General features: G+C 40.0%; 1 protein-coding gene across 1 annotated transcript in view; it reads left to right on the top strand.

Moving 5' to 3' along the window:
• The window catches only part of GREM2 (gremlin 2, DAN family BMP antagonist), a 70,805-nt gene extending 48,159 nt beyond the window's left edge, over window positions 1-22,646 (top strand). The window contains exon 2 of the mRNA XM_090031502.1: window positions 19,819-22,646. Within this exon, the coding sequence (XP_089887628.1) occupies window positions 19,820-20,323 (504 nt within the window). The 5' untranslated portion in view covers window position 19,819 and the 3' untranslated portion in view covers window positions 20,324-22,646. The remainder of the gene's footprint in view (window positions 1-19,818) is intronic.
• The last annotated feature ends 938 nt before the right edge of the window (window positions 22,647-23,584 follow it).

Here is a 23,584-nt window from a genome sequence, read left to right as displayed (position 1 = left end):
TTCAGTATAATTAACTGAAATCCAGAATGAGGAATGAACAGTTTATATTGTTTAGTACTTCCTCTTTGCCAGTAAGTGGAATTAAATTACTATTACTAAATTATTATAGCCAAGTTACTGTACAACCAGTAAAAATAGCTATTAATAAAAGACAAATAAAGGAATTATTGGAAAATTTACATATATCTAGCTAATCTATTAAAGTGTGTTTGTCTATCTGTTAGTTATATGTATATAAACATTAAATAACTGAAGAGGTGCAGGATGGGATAGTACAAAATCAAAAGTGCCAACACCATTATGACAAAAGTGTTTCTATTAACAGTCTTAAGAATCTGAGAGAAGTAGGATTATGGAGGAGAAGCAGGCCAACTGTTTAAATTATTAGTCCTTTCAAAAAATAGTACATAGAAATATGATATACTTTGAAAGACTATCTACCCCTCTATGGACAATGATTTTATCATAAGCAACATGAGGTATTCAAGAATATGATGGTTACTGAATTACTGTACCCTATAATTTGTAAACTTTAGAATCATTTGGTAACAACAGTCTTCTGCTTTGTAAATGTATGGGAGGACTGCTGAAACAAAAGAATAATTTCTGTGGGTTAGAACATAGTTCAGTGTTAATATCTATTTTATATCTGGCTCATAATTTCAATGGTGTGGATGCTTGGCCACTGGAAGCCAAAGTAGGACCAATAACTGTAGACCTTCATAGGCCATAATATTCTTCAAATCTGAATTGAAACTAATTTAAATAGTATAGAAATGCTTCTCAACTCACTAAATATTATAGCAAAATAACTTCTTGTTCTAGAAAAGATTTCAAGTGCCTGTTTGCCTCACTTTCCTCAGTCTTTACAAATTAATGCTGTTGAGCTAACTAAACTCTATCAATCTCTAAACCGAAGATATATTGACTTACAGGTTTGGCACATTGTTATGATGCCAACTAATCCCTACAGAGGAACTTGCCAAAACTCTTCAAGTGGTCTATCTCCTTTGCTGCTTATACAAGAGGCAGGCAAACACTTTAAGCAGCATGAAGTGGCACAATCCATGCATCCTTAGAAACCGGTAAATTACATATAGGTATTCTGGCTATTTTGTAGGAGAAAGAAAAATAGGGTTTCAGTTTGCAAGAGCGTGGTTCCCTTCTACTTATGTCTTGCTCCCATTTTCTTCCTCCTTTTTAGCACAAACATACTATCTCACATTTGCTTGTCATGGATGAAGAATATTAGCTGGCTAGCTACCTCTGCTGTAATGTCAGATTGTCAAGAACTGCCTTAGATTGTTCAGATGGACAGCTCAAAAAAATTAAATGCATTGAATAATTACATTTATTTGAATTAAATGAAGTGCTGTCATAAAATGGAGCCTTGGTGTCTTTTTCCTCTCATACTATAGCAGCCGATCAAGAATTATCATTGCTACCATCTTTCTGATCTTAACTTTATTTGTTGAGCAGTGACAAAAAATTGTGTACAGACATAAAGGAGATGCAGATCTTATTATCTTAAGCTGCAGCTGTAGCTTGTCTAACTGTTCACCAAATACTTTCTAAACATTGCTGAAAATTTTATAGGAAAAAATGTGTAGGAGAAGATTGATTTTCCCACCCCCAACCTCCAGCACACATCAACTCTCTCTCCTGAGCTTGAAAGTACCAGTAACAAACGCATAGTAGAATTTGCCATGGCTTGATATGAGTAGCTTGTGGCCAAATATAGGTAATAGTAAATTAACAAAGTGAATGTGTTGTGAGTCACTACAAGCTCTCTCTCTCTTTTTTTAATATATGCCTATTGTTAGTGACTTTTAGGCAACAATATATTTAGGGATCTCTAGGGCAAAACAGCCATAGAAGCTGCTCCTGATTCTGCGGTGTCGTGACAGAGTGCTTTTCTCTTTCATTCTGTGCATCCCAAGAAAAGGTGTTACTACATACCCCCTTCCTTCCTCTGAAACAGGCACTTAAAATCTTAATTACATACCAGTCACCATTTTTCTCCTCTATTCTTCTTAAATCTGATTCTGCCCACTTTATCATTAGGCTCAGGAGATGGACCTGAATATGTTTGTAGATCCTTTTTCAATTGTTCATCATATAATCAAGGAAGCTTTTCATACCTGACCCCAGTTGACAGATCCATTTCCAAACTCTTCTGTGGTAAAGGAGGAGTTGTGATATAGCCAAAAGATTTCGGAGATATGGTAGTCAAGGACCAGAGAAGTGTCTTTGAAGTAGTTTATTCTATGGGTTGAATATGGGACTGAGAGTTGTTTGCTAAATTCCTAATCCTGGCTCTCTTCTACTGATTTACTACGTAAATGACAAGTAACATAATCAATTTCTATTCTGTAAAGTGAGACAAAGAATGCCAAAGTGCGAGATGTTTTGTGAAGCTTTAACTAATATGTGTGCAGCACTGAAGATGTCAAGAGCCAAGTGATTACTGTGGAGAAGTCTTCCTGTAGACTACTCCAGGCAGAGTACACTGCTGTGTAACTTGCCTTGCCTTGCACATACCAGTGCTATCTGATTTGATTACATTTTCCCTTCTGGTGCTAGTTCTGGCTCAGACTCTACTATAGAAGGAAAGTTTTGATCATGTGAAAAAGCCAGCAGTGGCTTAGTCAAGGACAAATGCTTTTAGTTCAGTCTCCCCCAGATTCCAGGTTATTGACTGTCCTTTCCTCCTCATTTGGCAGGAAGCAAAAGGCTAACGATGCTTCTTTAAATGAGAATAACTTGCCGCATTAAGTTGGTCTAGACAAAGGAAATCAAACTAATTAGCAGAAAGACTGTAAATGTGCTGTGTAGGAGGACCTGTCATTAACATACCTCACCCAGGCTCCTGTGGCTTGGTATGTGTTCAGAATGATAGCTCTGGTCTTCCTCTGGGCAGAAGAAGAGAAATAGAATAATAGCGGGCTTCAATTAGAGACATAACCATAATTTAGTCCTAGGCAGAGGGAAAGGGGGTAGGAAGGCGGGCTGCTATGCAAAGCTAAAGTCATAAAATGCAAAATCCCAATTTATGCATGGCAACAGATCCCTCAGTGATTGAATTACAGCCTTCATATTCAATAAAGGGCCAACCCTGCAAGCTAGAATACAGACAGAACAAATATTTACATTCTTAAGAAAACGAGAGAGGGAAAATCACTGAACAGAGCATGAATCAAAGCCACAATATCATAGATGTGGGACAGCCTAGTGTTGCCATCTGTGTGAAGCAGGAGAAGTAGAGTAAGTTTCCAGGATCTGGGATGTAGGATGTCCTGTAGTACAGGAAATTTGACAGCACTCATATATGTCATCATTTTTGTCAATGACATGTTGTGCATAACAATAAATACACTGCAGGTCCTTTAACCATATGCATTGTAAACCTGTGTGCTTGCATTTTCTAATATAAATCTAAACTTTCACATTGAAATATTCTTGAATAACAGTAATATATTTGACAAAATATGTACATTAAAGTAAGATAGCATTTTAATCTAAATATTGATAACACAACACTGTATAAACTATGCTCTTTGACAGGCTTGAGTACCAGTGCATGTGATCTGCATCTGTTTCTGTCTAACAGAAAAATAAGACAGTAATGAACACTAGCTTCAGAAACATACAAGTAAGCTTTCTCTAGAAGCAATACGAAATGCCTATAAAACAGAATAACTAGCTTTTACAGCTGCGAAAAGAAAAGCATACACATAAAGAAAGTTGATAAGCAAGTACATATTTTAGTCTGTTACAACCACTGCATGAAATAGATAAAGTTACTTGTTTGCAAAATTTTGCCTGCCTCCTCTGGAGTTACCAAGGAGGTGATAAAGTGCCATCTCATGTGCTGCCAACACCATCTTCTAATGCCAAAATGTATTCCTAAGGTACCCACACACAACACGATATTGAAACACCATCAAACATTTAGTATTAAACTGCCTGTATCAGCAAGAAAAGAAAAACCGTTGTCAGTCTGAGGAAACATCAGACACTACAATGATGGATGTCCACATAGCAATCTAGCTAGCTTTCTGCCGTTAATATGTGGCTATAGAAATCTCTTTCAAGGGAGGCTGCTAATCATAACATGCAAGGAGCAGGTTTTCTAGTGTTATAATGCAAAATTCTCAGCCCTTCAAGATTTCATTATGCCAAATAGTTTAAAAAAGAAAACGATGCATAAGTAGACTAAAAACTGTGGTATTTTAAGATTGGTTTACATATTAACAGAATAGTCAACATTAATTTGCAAGTTATGCCTTGCATGTGATATGTGAGGCTATCTCAGGATTGGCAACCACTTGTACTTTTACAGTAGCAGATAGTGTAAAAATAGTGAAGGGTACTTTACTGTTTTGTGAACATGGTCATGTATAAAGTGTTGCAGTATAATGCAAGATACACTTTCCTGGAAAATGAAATTTGACTAACTTGCAGATTTATGTAAAATGTAAAATTTTTCTCTAAGCATTCCTAATTTCGAGTGAGTGCATCTCTTCTTCTAGAGCGGCTAAAGAAGGAAAGTTTGATCAATAGGCTTTTAAACTGAGAAATAAGGAGCACACCATTATTTGATAGATGAACCAGCAAAGCTAAGAGACAGTAAAACTGCAGTCTTAACTCCAAATTTCATTTTTTTTATAGGCCTGCAAAAGAACACGAGAACAAACGTTAGTTATTCTACTCCTTCTCCAACACATTTATGCTTGTTCACATATTGAATCCCCTAGCTTAAATGGTCTTATATAAAACCTTCAGGGGACAAATTTCCTCCCAGAATAACACTTGCAGCTGAGATAAGGAATTGAAGCAAAAGTATTTAAAGAGGGATTCTGAGGATTATCATTAGGTAATCCACTGAAGCATCAGCAAAACTGCCACTAAATTAGGGTAAGGTCAGGCCTTCACAAGGAAATAAGTAGCTTCCCACATCTCCAACACAAGTGTGTTTAAAAAGCTGGTACTATCCTTATAGTGGATCAAAAGTGGTAGGCTAAAGAGCAAAGGAACAAGACCTAAAAATAAAACTTTTCAGAATGCACAACATTGCTGAACATTGAACCTACAATTTCATTAATGCACAGCAGTTACCGTGGATTTAGTTTAGTACTTATATAATCAAGTACTAAATAAATGTGCAGTAATTAGAGTTACTGGTGAATGCCTTTTAAGTGACGCTACTGGGCCATCGCATATTAGCACTGTTCTGTGACATGCTACTGCACAGTATTATCCGGCTTCTGTTCTGTTAGCGTCTTGTGTAGATGCGCCCAATATGTACATTACTGCTGGCTTCCAGCCTAAGCATCTTACATCCTTACTTCTGGGTGTCTGGTTTTAAACAATCACAGGAAGTATACACAAAAGAGGTTTCTATGAGAAGCTACTGTCTTCAGTGTAAAGCTAATCATTAGGAGCCTTAATCGCCCTATTGCGATTTTTGTGGAAGCTGCAAAAAATGGTGGTTTCCATGATCACTGTGAAAAATGTAAGTTCCCATAATTTTCCATGAAATTACCTGCAAAAAACCAAAAGCTTACTGGAATACAAAGAAAGAGTGGCAAGCCCTACAGCCCTAGAACACATGGTTTGAGCAAGAGATACTGAAAGACTGAATTAGTGATGTATACCCATTGAAGGTGCCAGTCAGGAAAGCAAAAGGGTTTCAGCGCCACCTTTTAAGAAGCCTGATGCAATACCGCAGCAATGTTGCAGTTTGAAGATGAGTGATTGGTATCTCAGACAATCAGTGGTAAGGGGTGAGGTTTCTGGGACCCCTTGGCAAATCAACAGTGAGGGGAGACTCACCACAAAGAGACTACATAAAGGCCACAAAAAATTCCTTCGTCTCACCGCTATTTAGGGAGGTCCCTATTAATTTTACTTGTAAGATGTTCAGTTGCATACCCTTGCATCATAGATGGCATTACTTCTGATAGGAATGGGAGTAACTTGATTGCCATGCAACGTTTAATGTATTTTTGTCTTCATCTCCTCTATTAGTTTGTCTTCAGGTTTCCAGCACTTGTCTTTTTGCAAGGTCACCTGTAACAAGAAGAATAAGTACTAGGTAGAGAGTAACAATCAAAGGCAACCATTATGAGCATACAGAGACGACTGTAGCAGAGTGCGGGGCCTGGATGCAGTGGCAGAAGCAGCGGGGAGGGGAGGTGGTGAGCAGCTGGACACAAAGCCAGCCCAGCTCTAAGGGGCCCCCCAAAGCAAGGTGCCCAGGGCAGTCGCCCCGATTTGTGAAGCAATAAACTCCAGAGCTTATTGCTCCAGAGTTTATTGTTTCCCAGGTATTATGTTTACATGTGTGCCCAGGAGTACAGCACGTTGAACTGGTTCAGAACAGCCCTGGCTAGCAGGGGTCCCAAGGGTCAGCTTGCTAGCCCAGTGCTGCTCCTGCCCAGCTCAGCATGCTGTGGAGGGGCTGACTGAGGCACAAAGTACTTCAATGGGGGGCTGCACTGATGCACCCTTGTGCCCTAGCCAGCCTCTCTGGCATCTATACGTGTGGTGCTGCAGAGTAAACAACTCTGCAGCAGGATCGTTCTTGTATTTACAAGTATGACCCTGCTGCAGAGTTTATTAGTTTACTCCAGCCTAATTACTTTGGATGTGTAGAAGCCAAGACATTTACTATGCAGCTAATTAGTCTCTTCTGCAATAAACATCTTGTGTAGACATGCCCTATGACTCTTAGCAGAGGCCGCAGAACTGAATATGTGGATAAGTGGTATTGAGAAAATTATATGCATGAAAATCAGTGATATTCACTTTAAACATATTTTCCGAATTTTATTGAAGCATATGGAGTAGTGATATAAGATTAAATGACCTTCTCTAATATCATTTCTGAAATGTAGTATATAAGCAACCCTGACTACCAGATTGGACCTCTCACATGAAAACTCTTGATCTAGACCTGGAGGAGGGGACTGGTTTTCTCTCTATTGAAGTTATAAATTAAAAACAATTCTCATCAGCAAAGTTTAATGAGAAAAACCCTCACATTTTTACCAAGAAAGAATCAGCCAAAACATTTTGTTTAGGTTTCAACATTTTAAATTTTATTTATATATATATTTTATTGCCACTACACTCCTTCCCCACCTAGAATTAGCTGACATTTTAAAAGATTTTGAAGTCATTTTAGCAAGACAAATGAAAGTTTATATTTTAGAAAAAAAATATTGAAACAAAGCATCTTAAGAATCATCTGTTTTCCATGAAAAGTTCTAGTTTGATTAATTGGGATCTTCCAATAAAAATGTTGAAACATTCCCAACCACATCTAGTCTGAACTGGTCTTTTTGGCAATTATGCGTTATAATTAACACTGGGGAACTGCAGCCTTACTATTGTAGTGCATGTACTTGTGTACCCATCATACTCTTAGGCTGTTCATTTTCAAAATAGTAAACAGCAGTGTTTGAACAATATAAAAAGGAGCATGGATCATGTTTTTAATTCCTTAGCTTTTTTGTTACCCAGCTAGAGGCACTCTGGGTCTGATATCAATAGGCTAAGCATCCAGATACTTGGAGCTGATCCAAGTACCTCCTGAAAGTGGGGCTGCCAAGGATCCAAGTTGTGACCTGGAAAGCTCCAAATTACTGTTAGCTTAAGCTGTTAGCCCAACTTCTTTAGCACTTACTCTAGCTTCAGTTTACCCGCTAGAAAAAATTACATACCACCTATAGACTTGAGATGATATTACATTTTATATCTATAAAGAAAGAACAGCTAAAAGTTTTCTGAGCCCTCTCATAGTGCCTTAAAATGGATCTCTAAATGCCTTTTTTTGGGAATGATACTATAAGGAACACAGTGAAAGCGGACATGCTCTCCTTGATGTGGCTTTGGCAAACATGGCATTGAGAAACCAAGAGTGTACTTTGGGTAGAAGGTTTTGTTTTGGAACTAGACAGCTTTCATCACCTTAGCAGTCCTATTTATCATTGTCTTGGCAAAACACAGGGAAATTCTTGAAGTAAGAAAGCTAACTCGTGTAAATTATACATATGCATATGGTGCAAACTTCAGCGATATTAAAGTATGGAACTCCTGCATACTAATTTGAAAATTGACGTAGTTTATTAATACTCTGTCTCCTATTTCAGGTAGAAAGAAGTATAGTAAACTTGCCAGGAGACTTACCAAAAGACAGGGAATCTAGATTTTGTAGGTAAAAGGAGAATATCTAAAGCAGTGCTTCCCAAACTGTTCCACTGCATGACCCCATTTATGGCCCCATTTCCTCAGCATGACCCTTCACTCCCAACCCACAGCCCCCCACCCCTGTGACCTCCATGTGGGGGTCACAACCCACAGTTTGGAAATTGCTGATCTATAGCATCAAGGCAAGATGGTCAAGAAGTTAGGGCACTGTGCTGGAACTTGTATGTCCTGAATTCTGGTTCTCAGCTTTCCCTCTGACCTGCGGTGAGCCTGACTGGGTTATTTTACTGTTTTGTATTTCTGTTGCTCTTTGGCAGTTGTTGTTGATCTATTTAGGCTGTAACTCTTTGAGGGTATAAGTTGTTTCTGTTTTAAACAGTGCCTACCAAAATCGAGCATTGATTTTTGGTTGAGGCCTGTTACACTGTAACTAACAAATTGCCCATCAAGAATGACGGATTAATTTTGAATAACAAAAACAAACAAAAAAGGCTCCTAACTTTACGCCCTACCCACTCCTTCCCCTCCGTCACGGCAGCGTTCTGCCGTGCCACTGCTGTTGCCGTCTGTCTGTAACACTGTTGGGCCACTCTTACTGGTTGTTTCAGTAACCAATCAGAGGGCTCCAACAGCATTACAGACAGACGGACTAAGCTTATATTAGAATACTAATAATATACTTTATTCACTGCAAAATTATTCTTTGGGGCATTGATCTTCCAGTGAAGAAATAATGAATAATAGTCATTGAAACCACTGCTGAACTTTTCTTATCCCAGTATTGAACTAAGTATCCTTCTTTTCACACGATGAAATGATCAGAGTGTAATCTGACCCAGAGCAGTCGTCCAAGCCATCACTTATCTCTTGGTTTCGCTACAGCTGAATATTTCCTTCTCTCTGTGGCTTCACCAAGTGTGAGTATACCAATTGATCACCTTCTATATTTCACACAACCTTAAAAGTGAAGTTAAATATAGACTAATATTGCTACTGTAGACAAAAAGTTCACTGTGGACATACTTTACCTCAGACTTTTGGCCTGAAGCTGAAGTGTGTCAACCTTTAGTCAGGGTTGTTTGTTGTAGCCATGTTGGTCTACAGACATAGGCAGAGAAAGTTCTTTGGATAGATGTGATATCTTTTATTAGACCCAACTAAATAGTTGAAAAAATGGTTCTTTGTAGGCTTTCAGGTGCGCACGGCCTTCTTCAGGCATAGAGAGAGTTTGTTGGTGTGTGCGCTCTCCTGGCTACAACAGAAGCCAATATCAACCCTTATTCAGGCTTTCTGGGACACCTACATTTGATTCACAAAAGAAAATTTCCAGTGTGTTTCCCAGAAGTACCTTTTCACATATCCAAGGAATCATTTTCCACCAAAACCCACTTGAGAGAAAATGATGCCAACAGGCATGGATAACAAGCACAAATCTGGTTTTTCTTTCATGCTTTTCATGCATTTTTCTTGATTTTCCTAATACCACATTGTCAGTATCAATGACAAAGCAAACACTTCTGAGCATGTTATCTCACACTGTTTGTGACTATTAATATTTATTCATCTGGAAAAAAACTTGTCTGTGGCTTGCTCCAAACCCATAAGTTACTCTCACTGAAGTTACATCCAGGTTCAGAAGTTCAGTACTAACCAAAATCTGGAAGTTAGTTGTCATTTACATGATGCCATCTAACCTGGACAGTTTAAATAGAGGCTTCTTGACTAAAGGTACAATTCTTGATAAATTTGCCCAGGCACTTATGGATGACTTGTCTTGTTATTCTTCTGTGCTTTTATTTCCTGGATTTTTTTGTAGTATGCAGCAGTACAGTCTGTCTTACTGTAAAATAAATTGCAATAAGACTCTGCTGGTATTCCATATCTCCGCATTTTGTTTATGCCACCTAACTTAGAAAGGAGGGAAGGGGGAGAGAGAAAAAGGATTTCCTTTAATTTCATCTTCTGATGGATGCAACTTCCATGGTAACTAATGATGGTATTAAATGTTGCCTCTGTCATATATATGTAAAGCTTTGGAACACATAGTTATGTATCAAGGTAGCTATTTGTGTCTCCATACATATGCCCAAAGAAAACAAGCTATAGTTAATTCTCCAAAACTCTAACTTCATTTCCAGTCCCTTGTGACTTAAGTTCAAGCCTGTGGGATTATGGACAAACACCAAAATTCCAGCTCTCCTCTCCTCAATTTTCACTCTTGAAAAGTGAGAAATGTCTCTAAATCCCTCCTCTACTACTTCAAAAAAAATTAGGCAAAGCATGGGCTCAGGTGGTTTGCAAGATAAGAGGGGCCCCACACTATAGAAAGCTTAATACTGTAGATCAGTAATAAAATATTTAATCAATGTGCTTCTTGACAGGTTGCCAGTCCAAAGAGAAGCATAGAAATAATGTGATTTTTTTAACTTTAGTCAGCGATGAAACGAGGAGCTGCATTCAAAACTGACTGAACCTTGCTTGACTAAAAAGCTAAGCCAGCCATGGCTGCTCATTTAATGATAAAAGGAGATTTTCAGGTTACAGTTTTGATCTGGTAAAGGAAAACCTAATGCTTTAGAGAACTGGGGTTTTCTGGCATCAAAGATAGGTTTTCCCTTTAGTTTTCCCTGCACTAACAGTCATGTACCTGAAGAAATAAACTCTACTGAACAGGGCTGGGATTGGAGTTTCTCATCTATCTTCATTGCAGACAACTGATGTCTTGCAATATGAAACATGATTCTTCTTGAATTCTGTGTCACCAAAGGTTGTTCAAACCTAACAGTTCCTTTGAATCAAACTATAGTTGAGAGTCTTCTACAGTGGAGAACTGACTATGTTGGCTATATGGTGTTAGAAGTAGTGTTTCTCTACGTTGTTTTTAAAATTACCTTATTGTTAATGCAGATCTAAAATGCACCAAATACTGGCTCGCTCAGCTCCTGGAATAAGCTGATGTAACTTCAAAAAACTGGGGAGGAAGTTGTCTTTCCATAAAAGTCTCCAAGATGAAATAAGGGGTCCTTTCAGGAGCTTTCCTCACTCATGTCAAATACTTTGCCTCTAAAACTTATTTGTATAAGTGAATTATTGGCACAACCCAGAGTACTTTCACCTGTTGTGAAGCAGTCAGAGGATGCTGACTTGTAATGTAATTCATATTGCAGCTGCAGTTTTGTTCACAAAGAGAAAAATAGGCTTCATCTTGGAAGAACAAACAATTCATGCATCTGGTAGCAGGGCTTTGATGTGAGAGAGTGCCAGCTCTTAGCACACTGACGAATATGCCCCATTAGAGCTACGATATCCTATAAATCCACAAAGTGCATCTCATTTCCCATGGGAAGCTCCCCATGACTTTTCAGAGCAAAATGAGGAAAATAAGACCTGGGAATTGACCAAAATTTATCAAGAACAAGATAGCTTAACTTTAGCTTCAGTTATAATAGCAATTAATTCTGGTTCTCATTTTGCATGAAGTAGTTTGCTGTTCCTTTCATCTTCTGATCTTCACTTCTGTTTAATAGAGCTCTTTGTTTTTCCCAACCATTGAAATAGTTGACACACAACATTTTTTTTCATGTGAAGCTAAGCTGTTTGTATCACCAGAGGATCTGGCCTATTTACTTGCTATTCCTTCAGTCTTTACTCATGTTAAGTCATAGCTCTGTTTCCTCAGTGCAAAGTAGACTGTCATTCTAATTGTCAAAAAAAGTTCTTAGAAAATAATAATGTAATCGTTATTTCTCATAAGGCATTTTTTTACACAGTAGCCTTTCTGATAATTGTAACATGCATGGCTCTAGAGTAATAAAATGATTCCTAATAGGCATGGCGCTTGGAAGACCTTATGGGTAAAACCATAATAGTACAGTTTTGCTACGGTAATAAAGTTCCAAATAACTATTCTGATTCCTCCTACAACATACAGTTGTACGTGCCTCAGACTTAAATGACTTTCTACCACTTACTTTAGTGGTAGAAATGTATTAAATGATATAATCTATCACTAAGGGAAAAGGCCCATAACACAGTAACAAGACTGATGTAGTACTTCTTGCTGATGATACTGTCAGGTCAAAAGAGTTCTCCAAACCAAGCTAAAAGTGAGCAGGCAGCAGTGATTTTTTCCTTATATGAAGGTGCATGACTGAACAACTTTATTTGAGCCACCTAACCAATAAAGTTATGTCCATTAAGGAATAAAGAAAATGTTTTAGTTTCACAGTAAATGATCTGATATTTCTTGGCTTTCCACCTTCCTCCTTTAAGCCAACTTGTAGCATTTGTTCTTTCAAAATTTATTATCTGGCTTGTCTTCAAAGAACAGCATTTATGCCCCATCTTAAATGTTCATGGAAGGTAAAAACATAAAGAGCAGACCACACATACTATACACATGTGCTAAGATGCATATGGTTGTTTCATGCAACTTCTTTTTCCACTCTAGTTCTCAGACAAAGGAAAAATAAAAATAAAACCTCTTTAGAATAAATTCCAAATGCTAGTCAACTGGGTGATCTTATGCACATGCTTCCAGAATAATCGTTCAAAGGGAGCATTTGTGATGACCTGGTCTGCTTACCTGTGTTCTACAGAATTTTTTTCCCCAATAATCCCTAACTATTGGATAGAACAGGGCTGTCCAACCGGGGACCATCAAGCCCTATGCGCCTCAACTCACAGCCCATGGGTTCCCATCATCTTTGCATCCTTGGCTCTCTATGCTTTACCCGCAGGTCTGGCCGCCACTCCCCTGGGCCATCACTACCTCTCATTGTCTGCTCCTGCTGCCATCACCAGCTCTCCCAATAAAGCTGATAGAGTCTCTGGAGGCCCTCTATGTCCTCCAGCTTCTGTTTTCCTGCTGCTCTTCTGGCAGGAGGGTGGTGTGGCCTGCAGAGGAGGCAGCATCCAGGCAACACAGCCCCATCCCATTAAGCAGCTGGACAGCCTTAGGTGAGAATAAAGCACCACCCGCAGATTACCTTCATTCTGAAAACTTTTTAACTTATTTTCCACTTGAATGTATCAACCTTCATCTTTCCAGACATTAACTCTTGCTTTGCCTATAGGTACTTCTTCAATTTTATATGTCTACAGACAGTGATAAGGTGTGTGTCCTTCTCTCTTATATAAGCCAAACACATGCAGCTTCTTTAGTCACGCTGTAAGGCAGGTTTTGCATGCTTCAAATAAGGATTGTGGCTTTTCCCTAAGTCTCTTCCAATTTGTGACATATGAATGCTGATATTAGCATTGGATGCAGGATTCCAATAATGGTCTCACCAAGGTGATCTGGAGATGGAATAAAACCTTGCTGCTCCTAGGTCCTTATGGTCTGAAGGATTTGATGAAGGCTTTCAGAGTCCTCTTAGCCACAGCATCATGTCTTTCAGGCTATAAAGCCTAAACAGAGTTGAGCTGGAATAGGATTTTCTGCTCGGTAAAAACTTAGAGATCTTGTAAATCTTTTTCTTGTCCAGTAGTAAAGAAAAAATGTAAGAATTGTTCAAAGAAATGTGGCCACAGTAACAGTCAAAACCAAGAAGGACACAAGGAGGACACTACCGCAGGCAAGGAAGTGTTCTCTGAAGATATTTCCAACATCATGCCATTCTACTGACTTGGGTTTGGGGGCTGTTAAGGAGTCAGGTAGACAGGCTGGTAGGAAATGAATGTGTTCCACTGGAATATTTCCAACTAGATCCAGCATAATGCGCAAACCGAAAATTCTTGTCCAGCTAGTTGGAGTGCACTTGACATGCTTCTCAACATAACTTCCTTACTGAATGCTTAGATAAGTTGCAATTAAACCTTAGTGGTCAACTCGTGTTCTCAAATTAGATCAGAACTTTAGCAGCAGTTCACATCATAATGCATATGTCATACTCTGAAGTATTAAATCCCTAGGAAGACTGCTTAAAAGCATGGCTGCAGCAAAACTGGAAGAAAAAAAGTTTATATGGCCCTTACTGTTCTTGATTTCAGTTTTTCAAATGTAATTAACCCTCCAGTTTAAAAATATGGCTTCTGTTTGTGGTGAGGTGGGTATTCCTGAGTGTTTATACCCACAAAAACTTCAAAGTTTGTTTTGTTCCTGTTACGCTCACTTCCCATCAGTTGCAAAATGGCCATATAATGACAAGAAAAAGATGAGTCTGTGACTTAACAAGCTGCATTTACTTGTTTGAAGTTAGGAAATCATGGTTCAGTGTCATTTGTCTTTAAAATCAATAAAATCCAAGGCTTCTTATATTTGTAAAGCTGTTTTGTAATGATAATGATTGAGGTTTGTTCTCTTATTGAAGGAAAGGACCTATTTTCAGTGGAATGTTGTAGCTTTTTAGGTAATTCAGTCCTAATTGTTATATATAACAATTTAATCTTCTGTGAATTTAAGAAGCCAAATTGCTTCCCTATGCTACGGAGATCCAAAATGAGTGCATACAATGTAAATGCAACTATGTTGTGTTTCAGTGTCAAAGACATAGGGCTAAATTGTCTCCTTTGTTGAAGCATACTTACAACCTGGTGGGGGCTCTATATAGTAAGAGTTGGCTATGATTGGTAAGGAGCCTTATGCCACCTGAGGATTGTTTCTTTTTGACAGGACCCTGAATACAGTAAGCAAGTGTGTTGGGAACACTGGCTTTTCTGCCTTAATGTGGGTTGAGAGTATCCTATCTTCTATGCAAGTCTCAACTGGCCAGTACATCCAAAGAATTTCACATTTGTGCTACTGGTGTAAGAAGGATCTCAGGTTGAGAATGTGGCCCGTTGTTGACAGCCATCTAGCTTATGAGTTCTTAAAACTACATAGGAATAAAAATATTTATCATTTTGTTGTTGTGGTTTTGGTCTAGCCCAACTTGAAGATTCTCTCATGTGCCTCCACTGAATTCTTTTCATTTTGTGTGTCATCTTCTGAAATAAACAGTCGGGATGCAGATACATTTGCATCGCCACATACATATATTCAGGCATTTATGTGGCAAGGTAGAAGCATGGTATGGTTCCAGTGTCAACCCCTCCCCCATTGAAGGTGTTCAGTGTAGGTGCTTGAACCACCTCTGATGGCAGGCTGTTCCAGACCTTGGGGGCTCGGACAGTAAAGAAATTCTTCCTTATGTACAGCCTGAAACGGTCTTGCAGTAGTTTATGACCATTCGACCTCGTCAACCCTTGGGGCGCTCTGGTGAACAAACGTTCCCCCAGATCCTGGTGGTCACCCCTGATAAACTTATAGGCGGCCATCAGATCACCCCTGAGCCTGCGCTTTTCCAGGCTAAAGAGCCCCATGGCTCTCAGCCTGTCATTGTAAGGTCTGCTTTCCTGACCTCTGATCATGCACGTGGCTCTCCTCTGGACTCTTTAAAGCTTCTCCACATCCTTTTTGAATTGTGGAGCCCAGAACTGGATGCAATTCTCCAGCTGCGGCCTCACCAGGGCTGACTACAGTTGGAGAAGGACATCCTGGGATTTGCTTAAGAAGCATCTATGGATGCAAGCCAGCGTTTTGGTCGCTTTACTAGCCACAGTATCATATTGCAGGCTCATGTTCATCTTGTGGTCAATGATGACCCCCAAGTCTCTTTCTTCTGTAGTGCTAGCCAGCGTAGCACTGCTGAGCCTATAAGGATGCTGCAGGGGTTTTTTTCCCAAGTGGAGAACCTTGCATTTTTTGGTGTTAAACACCATCAGGTTCTCATCTGCTCATTTGCTGAGCTTGTCCAGGTCGGCCTGGATCACTCACCTGTCTTCTGGTGTGGATGCTTTGCCCCAAAGTTTGGTGTCATTGGCGAACTTGGCCAATCCGCTCCTGACTCCTATGTCCACATCATTAATGAAGATGTTGAACAATATGGGTCCAAGGACAGAGCCTTGGGGGACCCCACTGGTCACAGGACACCATGATGAGTGACTGCCATCAGTTACTACCCTCTGGGTCCGACTACAGAGCCAGTTTCCCAGCCAGCAGATCGTAGTGGACCCAAGGCCACAACTGGCCAGTTTCACCAAGAAGTGATCATAGGATACCAGATTGAAGGGTTTTTTGAAGTCAAGATATATGACATCAATCTCTTCTCCCTTGTCCAGGTGATAGGTCACCTGGTCATAGAAGGAAATGAGGTTGGTCAGGCAAGACCTACCCACAACAAACCCGTGCTGGCTATCCCTTAGGATGTTGGCGTCAGCCAGTCAATTAAGGATGGCCTCTTTAATAAGCTTTTCTAAGATCTTCCCCGGGATAGAAGTCAGGCTGATGGGCCTATAGTTAGCCGGATCCACTTTCCTCCCTTTCTTGAAGACAGGCACCACATTGGCTTTCTTCCAGTCTTCAGGCACTACACCAGAGCACCAGGAGTTCTCAAAGATCTGTGCCAGGGGCTGGGCTATGATGCTCACCAGCTGCTTCAGTACCCTGGGGTGTAGATTGTCAGGGCCAGCTGACTTGAAGTTATACAGCTTCTCAAGATGTTCCTTCATGCATTAATGGAGGGCAGGGGATCCCCCTAACCTGGAACTCCCTGTCCCATAGTGGGCATGGGCATCCCATGGAACTGATGAAAGACCTATGCAAAGTACACATTTAATAGGTTGGCTTTTTCCTGGGCATTGGTTGTCAGTTGCCCCATCTGGTTTAGCAGGGGTCCAATGTTGCCCTTGCTTTTCCTCTGGCTCCCCTCATATCTGAAAAAGGACTTTTTATTGTCCTTGATGCTTGAAGCTAGTTGGAGTTGAGTTGCAGCCTTGGCTTTCCTGGTTTGCTCCCTGCAGAATAATCCTCCTTAGAGGATGAAGCTTGTGTAATGTCATTCTATTCTATTCTATTTAGAGCGCAGACATTTGGTTCCTCAGGAACAAGTAGCAGTGGCCCACTTTGTGTTGCTGCTACTTGTCCCAGGGGAAAACCCATGCCATGCATGCTCTGGCATGCAGCTGGTTAAAAGAGGCACCATTTTGAAATTTCTAAATAATTAAGGTTAGTTCTGTGGTTTGCATTTTTGCAAGAAGGATGACAGTAAGTCTTTTTTAAACTCTTAACTCTCATAATGCGAAGCTCCTTGAAATGTGACTCTGGGTCCATAGGCCATTTTTTTCTTGTCAAGACTGGAGAAATGAAACAACAGCCAAAGCTTGTAATGAAAAAAAATCTGGCATCCCCAAATAAAAATGGGGTCGGCCATAGATACACTGTTTACCTAAATAAAATAAATAAAGCTGAGAGTTTGGGGAGTGGACACTGGATTGTAGGGATCTCTCCTTGGTGTATTTCTGTAAGACAGGGTTACAACTGTTGGGATTTTTGTGTACGCAGAGAATGTACAAACAATAGGCATCACTTTGCCTAGTACTGAAATTCAGCCACCAGTGCAGAATAACATGAGAACAGTTTGAGAGGAAGTGTGGAACACTATATTCAACTGAAACTAATTACCTGATTAGATTTTGGCCTGGATGTCAGGGTTGACATCCAATGGTCTTGGCGATAATACCTGCAAACAAAGCCAAGTCTAGTCTTTTTTTTTTTTATTTAAGAACTCCAGACAAAACTTTTGAACTTGTAAGCTGAAAGTTAAGTATTGCAAAAATAGGCCACATATATTTAAAGCCCTGATGGTTCCCAGGCCTGCCAATAGGCACTTGGCACCTTTGAAAACCAACATGCTTACTGGCATTCTAATTTAAGCATAGGTTGACCTTCTTTAAATATAATGCAAAACCCAGCTTTCATAGCATCTTGCTGGATCCTCAGTACGGTCTCAAAAGAACATGTTATCTGTAGAATTAGTAACACTATCCCTGCAGTGTTTCAGATTTTCCTCTTAGAAGTGTATCATGCAAAGACTGGGTTGATGTATTTCTTCCCAGTTCCAGATATAAACCATAATAACCTTACCCAAGAGGTAAGGTTACCTAGTCTGACTTCATACCATACCTTTTTTCCACCCACCATCATAAAAAAAGGGACCTCTGAGTTCAAGACTGTTGCCACTTCTATAACCCCTTCTTCTACCTTCTCAGTAATAATCTGTTTCCATCTCTCTCTGGTTTTGAAGATGACTTTGTAACTTTTTTTAAAGCTTTCCTGTCAGAAATCTTTGTGCAACATTCCAAGTGCCTGAAGTGTTTGGATCCTCTACATGTATTTATATAACATTAAACAAATGGTTACTGTTTATCTCTGGACTGTTGTAAAGAGACTAAGCAGCTATTTATGTTTTAGGAGAGATTTTTAGCTTTACTGGAAAAAAAAGGGTTTTTTTCAGCTACATGCTATTACTTAAGTTGCAGCCCATTATCATTGGTAGAGGTATGTTTAAGCACTGGATACATGTAGACAGCCTTGATCAGTGCAGACGGCATTTGACCTGGATCTTTCTGTTTGGCTGGAAAATTCAGAATTACCTTCACCTCCAACAGTGCTTTTCTCCTCCAGTCTTATACAGTCTCTTATACATAGGAGGCTGAAATAATATCAGGAATGTTGTGAAGCTCTGTATAGGTGACCTTGTTTTCTAAGGACAAATGATATTTTGGAAGAGCTGCCAACTACATCGAAATATTGGTTCACAAAATCCAATGGGCAGTGTCGGACCTTGACAGATGTCCAAGAAACTCAATGGATGTATATGAAATGATCATCGCATTACAGAAAACTTTATTCCTATCTTCTCGGTACAGTTTATTAACATCTTTTTCCAAAAAAATGAACTCTACATATAAAAAAACCTATTACTTTTTTAGTTCTTTTAAACTATTTTCCTAGAATACTGTATGGTTAACTGTGTATTATGCCAAAACGTTTCTTCTTGGTACTCTTGAATTTATCGCTTGTTACCCACTGGATCCACCCCATCAATATATGTGGATTTATTCTTAAGGAGGCATCATAAAACCCAAGAAAACTGAGAAATAATATTAAGGAGGGTACTTTGATAAACACTACTTAATACCTAAATTGACTAGGTATTATAGGTTGGAACTGACAAAGTTTGGATCCCATGGCTTCAACCAGTGACAGGAGAATTCACGTTATATAACCTCGTTGTTTTGGTTTGTTTCCTCTCTGAATGAGGTCATGCAGGTGAGTGATCACAGGAATGGTTGAGCTCCTCTGACTCCTGAATCTTGAAAGCAATCAGTTTTAGCATATATTTTTGTACCCTGACATTTTCCATTTGGCCAATAAAAAGGTCAAAGCATCAGGTTTCAAATAGACAACAATAGTGAGGTCTTAAAGCAAGGGATTTCCATAGCTTAGCCTTGCCTTCTAGTGACCAGAAACTTCTTCTTGGTGGCACATTTGAAGTCCAATGAACTCTAGAAATTACCCAGATTCTAAGAGAACTAGATGCCCCGTGAATGCTATTAATATCCCAACTCCACTGAGTGTGGTGTCTTAACTCCATTAGAGCAGGTAGTAGATGTATCTTTTCCTCTAAAGCAGGTGCATAAAGTGTATGGTGATGCTAGCTAGAAAACTTGGTGAATACTATCTAACTGCTGAAAAGGTAGGCAACTCTGTTCTCAGATTAAATAAGGGTAACATGTATTTATATATGTTTTTTCTAACTATTACTTACATTATTGTTGCAGGATGATCTGGAAACTTGTCTTTTCCATTTTTCTGGTGGCAGCCTTCATTAGAGTAACAGAGACCAGGAAAAACCGTCCTGCAGGGGCTATTCCCTCTCCATATAAAGACAGCAGCACCAACAACTCTGAAAGGCGGCAACACCTAAACAAAGAAGTACTGGCCTCTAGCCAGGAAGCCCTTGTTGTTACTGAGAGGAAGTATCTTAAAAGTGATTGGTGCAAAACACAACCCTTGCGGCAGACTGTCAGCGAGGAGGGCTGCATAAGCCGTACCATCATCAACCGCTTCTGCTATGGCCAGTGCAACTCATTCTATATCCCGCGGCATGTGAAAAAGGAGGAGGAATCTTTTCAATCCTGTGCTTTCTGCAAGCCTCAGAAGGTTACCTCCTTCACGGTGGAGCTGGAGTGTCCTGACATGGATCCACCTTTTCGACTCAAGAAAATTCAGAAAGTTAAGCAGTGCCGGTGTATGTCAGTGAACCTCAACTCAAGCAAACAATGAGAGCAAGGATGTGGCTGCTGCTTGGTGTTACCACATCAGATTTGCTGTTGCCTCTCATTTCCCATGAGCACACTTATGGGCTGGTTATTTTTTTTCTATCAGGAGGCATCTCTCCAGCAGGGAAGGATTTCTGTCACTTGCCTACTGGAAATAAAGCTTATCCTGGGCTATATTAGGCACCTTGCCATAAAGCTTCAGTATATCTATCTCCAATGTAATCTTCTTATTGAATTTTTAAGGGTGGAGCAGGCTCCAAGAATTTGGGATTGATCTTCCAGGTGACTGATGGCTGAGTCTGGCATTACCATTTCCACTATGTGGAAAAAGCCCTCTGCCCTACACTCCGGTACCCTCTGTGTGAAGAGGAGGAATCTTTTTATGGCTCTTGGTCTTCAGTCCAGAACTTTTCACTTTGAAGTGCTTGGTGCTGTTGTCTGAGGCTATGTGACGCAGAGACCAGACACAGTACTATACTATAAGAAAGTGAGAGTCTCTAAAGAGCCTGATCGTGATAAAACAAGGTGAAATGTGGAATGATGAACTGTCCTAGGCTTAAGGGTGAGAGAGAGAAGCACCAAGCGGGGGAGGGGGGTGTTAGGTCAGCCACCACACTTGCTTCAATAGATTGAAGGTATAGTTCTTTGCTGTTGTGGATAGAATATATCAAACACATGGTCTCTTCTGCAATGTCTATTTTGTAACCTAGCTATAGTAAACATCTGTTTAAAGTGTTATAGACCTAGCCATGTATATATGTTTCTTGTGGTGGAAACTCCGGAGGCAAGATTAAAGCTTCTTGAGGAAGAGACTTGGGTGCTAGGTCAGTCACCTGACTTGAAATTGACAGAATTCGAATGGGCTTTCAGTAGATTCAACATTACTTTTTTTTTTAAACTCCAAAAAGGACTGTGCACCATCCAGTTATTACTTTGTATTTATGCCTGCTTGGGGTTTGTGTTTCACTTAAGTTATTAAAGCACCGTAGCACATAAAACAGACTGTAATCATTGTTGAGTTGAACACAAAAGTTCCCATACATCCTAACTCCTTTTGGGAGTTAGGCCTGGTGTTTTCCATATGCGGAATGGAAATCAACTAATTTTTCTATTGTCAGAAGACAAAACATTTAGTAAATGCCATAAGAATGTGTCACTGCTATAGAAGTGAGGAAGGATCGCTCACACTTCTGTAGAAACTGGGAGGGAATGAGCTGTTGTAATTTCTGAAGCACTGTTGACCCATTTAATTTTTGGTATAAAGATATAATAAATCAGTATTGGTAGATTCTCTTAGTTCATTTACAATCATACTAAGTTACTTACTTGGCAGAGTTTAGTGTGTCTGTATATTCAGTAGGTTCCAGTTCAATTAATTTTCTGTGTTTTTAAAGAGGAGGACTTCAAAGTAACTGGTTGCTAATAAACATTTGAAGAGCATACAAGTTAATAACAATGACAAGTGTGACCTTGTTGCATGCCTCAGAGCTTAGCACATACAATACTTCTTGTTCAATTAAACCAGCTTACTATGGAGCTCTTCACTGCCAGCTTCTTCAGATATGATCACTCCAAGGGGTTAAAGTGTTCAGGACTGTTGCCAAATACAAGTTTAGTGGCACAGTTCTCCATTATGTGAGACAGGCTGCTTTAAGAGGCTTACAGTACTGATCTCTCCTAGATCTCATCAATCGGTTTACGGGGATTGGCACAGAGAGGATGGGGTTGAGCAGGCATGTTATCCCTGCTATATGAACAGCTATGTTGCCTGTGTTTGTTACACAATGTCAGGGCCGTGTAGGGAGACTCCTAGCACAGCACTGGCTTTAGAAGCTGTTGCTGTTGGCTGTATGCCAGCCAGCCACAGATTGGGGACTACCAAATCCAGACTGTTGGACTTTATTGATCAACATGAAAAGGGCGAGATAGGAATGCCTGCAATCCATTAAGACTCCAGGGCTATGAGACTACCCTTGGAGAAAAGCCACCTAAAACCATGCCCTTGCATCTAGGTCTAGCTATAAAATGCCCTAGTACCTTCCTCATTATATTAAGTCTAAAAATCATTTTAGGTAAAATGTGCAAGGATTCTTATTATCTTTAAGCTACACCCAACGTGGGCTTCTCACCGGTTTGCAAAATAAATATGCTGCAGCATGAAGCTCCTCCTTGGGGCTTTGTATGTAAAAACTGAGTTGAGCTTGTAATGGTTAAAACTGTATTTAATTCTTGTTTTATAAATGAAAACAAAATGAAATTCTATAAGTATAATGTAATTATTTTATAGGTCTGCTATTAAATTATAGAACAAATAAAGATACTCTAGGGTTATACGGTAACCAGGTGTGCGGGCTTTGCTTCAGACTTCAGTGTCTAAGTTCTAGGTGGGGCTCTACTGGCTTGTTCTGGGTCCTCAATGTCCCTTTTTCTATTGCAGCGGGACTTGCACTGCCTCGGGAGCAGGTAGGAACAAGACTGTGGCTCAGCATTCCCCTAACTTACTCACCTGGTTTTGATGCGAGGAGGGGAAGTATAGAATCATGGATTCATAGAAAATGAGGGTTAGAAGGGATCTCAGGAGGTCATCCAGTCCAGCCCCCTGCTCAAAGCAGGCCGTCCTCAACTATATATTCCTAGCCAAGGTGTTATCTAGCCAAGTATTAAAAACCTACAAGGATAAAGATTCTTCAGCCTCTCTGAGTAACTTGTTCCAGTGCTGTACTACCTCCTCATGAGAGAGCTTTCCAAGCTCAGTCCCCTCGGCCTCTCCTCAGAAGACACATGCCCCAGCCCCCTTAACCATTTTTCTTGCCCTCTACTGGACTCTCTCCAGTTTGTTCACATCCTTTCTGTTGGCGGGGGGGGGGGTGCAAAATTGGACTTTGTACTCCATATGTGACCTCACCAGTGCCAAATAGAGGGGAAGAATCATGTCCCTCGATCTGCTGGCAATTCTCCTACTAATGCAGCCCAGTATATGCTTTTAGCCTTCTTGGCAATGAGGGTACACCCTTGACTCAAATTCATTTTATTATTCATTGTAACCCAGGTCCTTTTCTGCAGAGCTGCTTCTTAGCCAGTTGGTCTCCAGCTTATACCAGTGCATGAGATTGTTCCATCTGAAGTGCACGACTTTTCACTTGTCCTGGTTGTACCTCATGAGATTTCTTTTGGCCCATTCCTCCAATTTATCTAAGTCCATCTGAATCCTAGCCCTACCCTCCAACTTATCTACTACACCCTCCAGCTTGGTGTCACTTGCAGA

Source organism: Crocodylus siamensis, chromosome 1 (genome assembly GCF_052110815.1).
Source record: "Crocodylus siamensis isolate JL-2025a chromosome 1, ASM5211081v1, whole genome shotgun sequence".
Classification (NCBI taxonomy): Eukaryota; Metazoa; Chordata; order Crocodylia; family Crocodylidae; genus Crocodylus; species Crocodylus siamensis.
Note: the sequence above shows the minus strand (reverse complement) of the source record. Positions and strands in the feature narration are given on the sequence as shown.